General features: G+C 42.3%; 1 protein-coding gene across 1 annotated transcript in view; it reads right to left on the minus strand.

Annotated features, from left to right (window-relative positions):
* Positions 1–5,967: 5,967 nt before the first annotated feature.
* The window catches only part of LOC107084889 (sphingosine-1-phosphate phosphatase 1-like), a 3,569-nt gene continuing 1,013 nt past the window's right edge, over positions 5,968–8,523 (minus strand). Inside the window, exons 2-3 of the mRNA XM_015374948.1 lie at positions 6,961–7,084; positions 5,968–6,865 (exon numbers count right to left, since the gene is read on the minus strand). Coding sequence (XP_015230434.1) covers positions 6,317–6,865; positions 6,961–7,084 — 673 coding nt within the window. The 3' untranslated portion in view covers positions 5,968–6,316. The remainder of the gene's footprint in view (positions 6,866–6,960; positions 7,085–8,523) is intronic.

Consider the following 8,523-nt stretch of genomic DNA (forward strand, 5'->3'; position numbering starts at 1 on the left):
CTGTCTGCGGCACTGTCTGCAGTCAGCCACAATTTGGGAGAGGTGCAGCGGAGACTGCGGAGGGGGCGGGGACATTGACACTCTGGAGCCGAGGTATCGCATTGCACTCATTGCACTGATTTTGTACAGTATTTTTAGTAGTTTTCGTGAATGAAACAAGACTAAATAAAAAAGTTAGCATGTGATCAGTAGTATGGCTCTTTCTGCTCTCGCTCCTTAATAAACTATATGTGGCTGATCATCTTCTGCTAAGCCTAAAACATCCTTTTCTCTAACTATTAAGATTGTATTTCTGCCAGCTCTGAGTCTGTTCAATCTGTTCTCTTCCAGGAAGAGGTGATGCAAAGCCATCTTTACTTTCTACCAAAAGCAATCCCTAAATCATATCCAAAACAAACCGTTGCATACTGTATATTTTTGGATAAAGACCTAGATCCTTTTTTCGAGTAATACAGAAATTATTGATCTGTGTATAATGCATAATTCATAGTGGCTTAGGAAGTGTTTGCTTTGGGATAGAAAGCTTGTATGTCTAAAACCATTCCTTTATTGGACATTTTGTTAGCTTGTCTGTTTGCTATATTAACTGATTTGATGTGTTGAACTAGATCTGCTATTTTCACAGCTTTTGTGAGACACTTTTGAATAAAGTAGAGCATTCATTCATAAAGTCTTTTCAAATTCTATAATCCAAGCCCAACAGTGGGCACGGCAGCATTTTATCTTCAGAAATGTTATGATCTAGGCTAGACCTAGCACTCTGGTAAATAATCTGGTTATTATTTGAAATTATAAAGGTTTACTCTTTTTTGAAGTGAAACATAAAACTGACTGGAAGCTGACTAAAACTATCACATCATAATGCCTAAAATGTCATTAAAACTAATAATATTTGTCGTCCTGAAGATGAAAACTAAGACCCTCTAAATATAAGATGCCTTTCAGAAACAACAATGTCTGCAACCTGACTGTAGCTCCAGATAAAGTGCCTGTAAAAGTTGGCCAACTCAAGAAATCTTTGTTGTTTTCTATCAGTGCGTGTGGGCCAACCAGAGCTGTCGGGTGGAGCCATTGTGCGCAGCTCCAAGCCAACACCAAAGGTTCCCACAGCTCTGAAACTGTTATAGAGATCTGAAATGTTCTGCATTTGTGGTTGACATGATGTAAAACAATTATAATACAATAAAACCTGCTTTTTCTCAAGAATGTCTTTATTACTGCTGTTTAAAAAAGACGTATAATTTCCGAGAATAAAAAAACAACTTTGAGTCATGTTTGAACTGATGCAGGTAGGTCTGTGTTCTAGTCACCCAATTTTAATTTGTTGTTACCTTTCAAATAATGTATTAAACATGTAATTTGGGCTTACAGTTCCTAAGCTATTTGCTTTTCCATTTGGGTATGCAAAATAGGCGAGGATTACCCAAAATGAGGTGGATGTTAAGAGATTAACCTTTGCAGGATCCATTGTATCCATCTGTTTTGGGGAAATAATAAAAACAAAGGAATGAAGCGGTGGAAACATGGACATCCAGCTGGTTCTGAAGAAACCTGAGCAGGACCAATCTGACACGCTGCTCATGTGACTTTAAGTCTTCACAATAATGTCGCCCAGATAAACCAACATATTTTCCTCCTATTTCTCTTAGAACGTCATTGACTAAACCTTGAAAAACAACCATGCCGTTGGGGAGTCTGAAAGGCCTGACCAGATACTCTCTGTCCAGTAGGTGTGTTTAAGGAAGCTTTCCATTCAGCTCCTTCTCTGATGCCAACCACATGGTACGGAGGTCAAGTTTTGTGAAGATGTTTTCGCCCTGGATCTGTTCAAAAGCAGAGTTAATAAGAGGCATTATGTTATTATTATGAGTGAAGTCATTTAGTCCTCTGTAATCGTTGCAGGGGTGAAGAGAGCCATCCCTCATGCTGACGAAGAAGAAACTGGCTCCAACAGTAGAAGAAGGACGAATAATACCAATGAATCATCAGTATAGGTCTTCATGTCCTGAGTTTCTGGTAATAAGAGAGAGTAGTCTGCCCCTGGGGGTTGGACGGTCAAAAGGACGACGAGGATGTAGAGCAGGGGTGCCCAACCAGTCGATCGCGGTCTACCAGTCGATTGTGTGTGGAGTTTCAGTCGTTTACGAGAAGTTTTACAATGTAGACCTATTTATGGCTATGACAAAAAAAAAAGTTTTAAAAAACACTAATCGACACATTGATCACGAGAGGCGAAAGTGTATTTTCATAATAATAAAATTAAAAATAAAAAGTATGCAGGGAACCTTTTTTTATGCATGCTGATTGCTGGGCATGGTTTGCCACGGTTGCTGGGTTGTTACCAGGGACCTAAAGCGTGAAGAGGAATCTGAAGAGATAATGAGATAATGAAATCTATCACAACTGATGGGGCTCTTTGCTCTGTTCAAGCTGTCTGAAATTTTCCCGGATTTTTGAAACTACCGCTGCATCATTCATCAACAACAGCTGTGCCGCAATATTTTAAATATGAAACATGTCATGGACGTTGCAATGAAGATCGCTTGCTGTGTTCGAGCCGGGAGTTTTCAGAGGCGTTTATTCCGTGCCCAGCTCCAGAAAGCAGGTGCAGACCTTACTGATCTGCTGCTGCACACCGACGTCAGGTGGCTGAGCCTTGGCAGATTCCTCAAAAGATTTTTGGAACTTTTGCCCAAAATTAAAAAGTTTCTGAAACAGTCAACAACCCATTCTACTGTATGTTACATTTTCACATCCACATATTTTGTACTCAGTATTTTCCTATTTTTATCTGTTTTCCTGTTGAATTTTAATCCATCTGCCAGTTTCTCTGCCAATGCCAATGACAGGAGGCCGACTGTTCGCATTGCCAATGCCAATGCGAACAGTCTCAACACTATAAATTTACAGTTGAAACGTTTTTTTTTCCATCTCTACTGGACTGTGTTTGTGTATCAATTGGTTTATTTAGATTTTTTGACTGCACAGCCTTTGTCTGGAGATCTTGACTGCTCTTTTCTATAGTTTTTAGTGTCTGATGAGTGAGTGAGGGTGAGAAAGAGAAATGGTGTGAAGTTCTTATGAGATTGTTCTGTTTTTGCAACCTATTTTTTGACACAACTGATAATTTCCTCGTTTGTTGGACTTACTGTTTATTCTCCACCTCTGCAAATAAAAAAACAAATACTGCCCATCCCTTGTTTGGCTTGGTAGGTCTCGGCATGCCATCAACTTCAAAAGTAGATCTTGGTTTAAAAAAGGTTGGGCACCCCTGATGTAGGTGATGGCTTTGGTTTAATTAAACTTCTCTCTCAGATCATGGTACTCAGGTCGAACTTCAGACAGAATCGGGAAAATCTCTTCATCCTTCTGAGGAGCAGATAAACAGTTCTCTGAGCATGTGGGAGCCCAACCCACGACTTCTACCTTCTGCCAGTCAATCTAAGGGTTATGCTTCTCAAGTCATGTAATTCCAATAGAAAGTATTCATAGATCAGTACTTCTATGTCCATTTTCTGTGTCTGCTTCTGTCTCCTTGAACCCCAGTCGGCCTTAGCAGACGGCCGCTCACACTGAGCCTTGTTCTGCTGGAGGAGCAGGGAGTTTTCCTCTCTACTGTCGCTGCATGCTTGATGTGAGGGATGCAAAATGAAGGTGAATATCTGCTGTCTCCACTTTCCTTCAATGACTGGAACCAATCAGCTGGTTTTCCTTGGAAAACTTTGATCCAATCTGACTGGATGATCTGGTTGATCTCTATCTATAAAGTGCCTTGAAATGACATGTTGTGATGCTATATAAATAAGCAGAATAGATTTTTTATCTCTGCCTTATGCCATCATCTTGGATCAGTCAAAATTAAACAAACTAGAAGGCATAAAGTTAGTAAAACATTTTTTTTATTCTTTTGATGATCAATCATCTAAAAGTTTTCAAAATGAACATATAATCACCCAAACACCTTTTAATGACAGGAATGTTTCATTGATTTTAACAAGTGAACAAAGCAGAATAGATCAGACATCCTAATTTAAAGGAAGCATCTGATCTTATGATCTATATAAGCTACTGGAACCAAAACTTCCCTGAAGGAGTAATCCAAGAGATAAATAAAGTTTATTTAAAGTCTAATCAGTGGAAGATTTCTGAAATACCACAGACTGAGACCTGATGATTGATGAACCCCCTTAGTGGCCACAGTGGTTCTGAAAGGACACTATAGAAAATCACTTTAAAGTTTATCATCATAAAGTCATATTACTTTTGTAAGAAGTAATTAAACCAACTTTCTAAGATATGAATCCTGAGGAAAACTTCCGGTTTGAGGAAACAATCTGAAGCTTGGATTGTTGCTGTGGTTACATAGCACCGCTTCAGTCAGCTATGTCTATACGCTCTATTTGCATAGCTCCTAGTGGCAGATAGAAACATCAGGAGGTCCCTGAGCTAAAGGATCTACGGTAAGAAGCTTCCTGCTTCCTCTTTTCCCTCCTTGCTCGCTGCCAGCATTGACCATAGAGACCAACTGAACTCGGATTGAACCGAGGTCTGAAACTCTTTGGCTTCAACCTCTATGAAGGACATCACTGCCCTCTTTGGTCACATCACTCTTGGCCAAAGTAGGGCAGGTTTGCAGTCTAGGGTCATCAGAGAGAGTGCAAACAGCAGAGTGGGTGTGAAATGAAGTCACTGTGTTATTGGGTCACATCAGCATTGCTGATCCATGTTTACCACAGTAGCTGGAAGGAGACGCTGCTAGTTTTCTTTGGATGTCGCATCTCCTGCCTTCCTAATGTGACGGTGGTTTTATGAATCTTGGTACCAGATATCAGACGGAACATAAATCAGACAGAATATAAAACCAGAACACTGATTAAACTGATAAAACTTTCCAGGTTCTGTTTTCATGCTGAACATTTCAGTCAGTGGTAGATCCAAATGTAGATCTACCAAATCTCTTCAGCTCCTTCAGGATAAGACCTGCTACTGGTTTAATCCCAGTTCCTTAAGCTCAGAGGTGACTGGGCAGAGACGCGTCCTGGTTCTAATAACATGGATCAGGCTGTTTCCAACCCAGTGGCTTTTAAAGGACGGTTCCGGGTTTAACATTCATCCGCTCTCACTGCACTGGATCGTTAACTTTTGTCCTGATCTAGAGTAAATCTAGAGCCGTCACAGAGGAGCCGAACCCTGTCATCTGACAGAACTTCATAAACGCTAACATTCATAGCTCTGCAGTCGCGCTGATCAGGACAGAGGAGCCGAGTAGATCTCCAATTCATTTCTACACCTCTAACCGCCCGACGGCGCCGCCATGTGGGAGGAGCTATATAGATGATGAGGCTCAGTGGGAGGAATGCAGCCCCCAAACACAGGAGCTACTGCAGATGTTCAGATTCTGGGCAAAGATCTGCAGAAACCAACCAGAGAAGCTTTACTCAGTACTAACTAAACAATATCTATCTAGATAATATCTACAGAAATTAAGGCTGGGTGTCGATTTTAATTCAAGATTAGATTTGATTCTGATTCTTAAGATTTAGAAACGATTCTTGATTCAAACTGGATGACTGAATCTGCAGCATATTGATTCTAGTATTTCATTAAATAGCAATTCTGTTTCATGGAGGAATTTTTATGAAATGATTCTTTTGGTTTATGAACTGATTCTAAAATGGAAAATCTAAACCTTAAACATATTTTTTCTAAAATTTCTGTTTTTTCATTTCTCCAACATGTGAAGGAGCAGCACTCTAGCGCCCTCTGTTGGCCCTTAAAGATGTTGGCGTTTATAAATCTGCTCTTTAAATCAATCAGAACTTTACTTTCTGATTTCTTATATTTCTTTAGTTAAGAAACTTCTTGGATCTTAATCCTGATCTGATCACATGACGTGTTTCATCGGATGGTCAGATGACATCTAGGTAAAGAATATCTACTGCTGGATCAGAACAGGTCCGGCTCGTTGATGTGCTAAAGGTTCTGAACATGGTCCACCTGGAATGGGAAGCAGGTTCCGGGACCGCCCCCCCGTGGGTAGGACTATAGCTGGTTTCATCAGAACCTTAGTCTAGATGTCTGGACTGTTCCTTTAAAGAGTTTCTGGTGTGGATCCGACCCTAGAACCTCCAGAACATCTGTTTTAATCTGATCATGGTTCTGTGGATCCACAGATATCCTCCAGAACCAGCCTCTGGTCTTGATCCATCAGGTGGAACCGGATCAGCTTGGAGGTTCTGATTGGTCCAAGCTGGAGACATAAAACCGGTGGTTCTGAAATCCATTTCCTGTCCTTCTCTGATGTCACATCCTGTGATCAGAGCCCCAGGTGGGTGAAGAGCAGCGGAACGAGGAAGAGGAGGCTGAAGCCCATGGTTCCGTAGACGATGTAGCGGTAGGGCAGTTCTACCTCCATGTTCTGCCGGGCCTTCCTCAGGTCCGAGCTAGGAACCCTGCTCAGCCGGCACACCACTGGGATGGTAACGGCTTTCATCAGGGCCCGGGTGGCCACCAGAACCAGCACCCCCAGGAAGAGCCGCAACATGGCGGCCCAGAAAAGGCCGGCGCTCAGAGCCGGCACAGTGAGCGGGAGCTGATCCGCCGCCACGTCCGGCATGAGGTCCCAGAGCCGGTTTACATGCGATGCCAGCGCCACGCCGGCTCCGACACCCAGGATCTGGGCAGTGTCGCCCCGGGACGTGCTCCAGGAGTCCAGGGTGAAGGAGAACAGAGCCAGCGCCAGGGTGATGACGATGATGACCGGCGGAGCGAAGCGGGAGTTCAGGTTGAAGCCGTCGATCAGGTCCAAGGCGGGGAGGAAGAAGAGGAGGATGAAGACGCTGTAGAGAAAACCGACGATGACGTCCTGTAGGAGACACGCAGAAACAGAACCTGTAAATCTGCTGTAGAAAAAGGGCACATAGAACCTGCTTCCCTCTGAATGAAACCCTCCAATCTGACCAGCACTGAGTGCATCCCCATGTAGATCCGGCTGGAGCAAACCAACATACACCAGCAGATAGCCACGCTGAAGCCCAGCCAGGAAGGATACTGTCGAGACAAGACAAGTTTGACCACATTACAGCTGGACTGCAGCTAAATACAGAAATGCATCAAATAGATGAAGTTTAAAAAAAAACTACTAGGGAAAAGTCTAACAAATAAAGAGATTAAAGGAGATTCATAAACTCAGGCAAAGTTCAGTTTGAATTTCTTGATTTGCTCAGCAGCAGGAGAGCAGCTCTACTTCTACTGTCACACCTGTTAAGGTCCTGTTATCGTCCCGCAGCAGCGTGTCGCAGGGATGATGCAGATATTTTTGATTTATGCCCAATATTAAATATTTCTCTCTCGCTCTAGACGCTTCCACGGCATTTGACCGGATTGAACACAAATATCTTTTTGCGGCTCTGGAGAAGTTTGGTTTTGGTTCAGCTTTCTATGCTAGTCCACAGGCCTCTGTCCGTACTAATAAAACAACCTCAAACTATTTTCCTATATGCGGGGGGGACAAGGCAGGGCTGTCAGTTGAGCTCGCTTCTATTTGACCTAGCCATAGAACCACTAATGATTGAACTTGTAAGACGAGTGATCAGAACCGCTAACCTGTCCTATAAAGGGTTAAGGGTTGTTGTGTCCTTGACTGTAAGACTCGACTTTAGTGTCCTGACTTGAAAATGCGCTATAAGTAGTGCTAGCATAGTAGCTTCATCTGGTCTGTTCCTCCATCCTGGAGAGAAATATCAGCTATAATGCTGCCATCAACACTTTTGTTTCTAGATGTTGGAGCTTGGCCTGTTTTTCAGTGTAGTCCTGTTTCTCTGACTGTGACTAACTGGATGTGCTCTCTTCATCCTCTGACATGGGAGCTGGCTTGGAGTTTGTTGCCTTTTGTATCTATGCTTCTTTTTCAATGTCTGCTTCTGTCTCCTTGAACCCCAGTCGGCCTCAGCAGGTGGGCGCTCACACTGAGTCTGGTTCTGCTGGAGGTTTCTCCTGTTCAAAGGGAGTTTTTCCTCTCGCTACAAGCATGCTTAGTGTGAGGGATTGCTAAAGAGTCAACGAGTCGATGCAATCAGCTGGTTTCCCTTAGATAGAAAACTTTGAATCAATCTGACCAGAATGATCTGGTTTAGTTGTCTACATAAAGTAACCTGAGGTGACATGATGTGAATTGGAGATATAGAAATAAACTGAATAGAATTGACAGAGGCTGTTTAATACTCAAAAATTGTGGCAAAAATTGTGGGAAATATGTAATTGATGGTTTAGAGAAACATGTAATTGATGGTTTCATGTGACGTCTGCGTTTGTCAGAAAGTTTGGACTGAAATGTTTCGTATATTGGTCAATAAGCCAGAATCAATAATAAAACCATAATCTTTTACAGCTTTTCATTCGCTTGAAATGGATTCAGCCTGAAAAACAAAACCAAGAAAACACTTTAACCTCTAAAATGTTTCCAGGGTTCAAGTTAGCAGCATTGGAATTATAATCCAGATTGGCCTAAAAACATCCTTAAAT

This window comes from Cyprinodon variegatus, unplaced genomic scaffold (assembly GCF_000732505.1).
Source record: "Cyprinodon variegatus isolate N-32 unplaced genomic scaffold, C_variegatus-1.0 Scaffold110, whole genome shotgun sequence".
Lineage (NCBI taxonomy): Eukaryota > Metazoa > Chordata > Actinopteri > Cyprinodontiformes > Cyprinodontidae > Cyprinodon > Cyprinodon variegatus.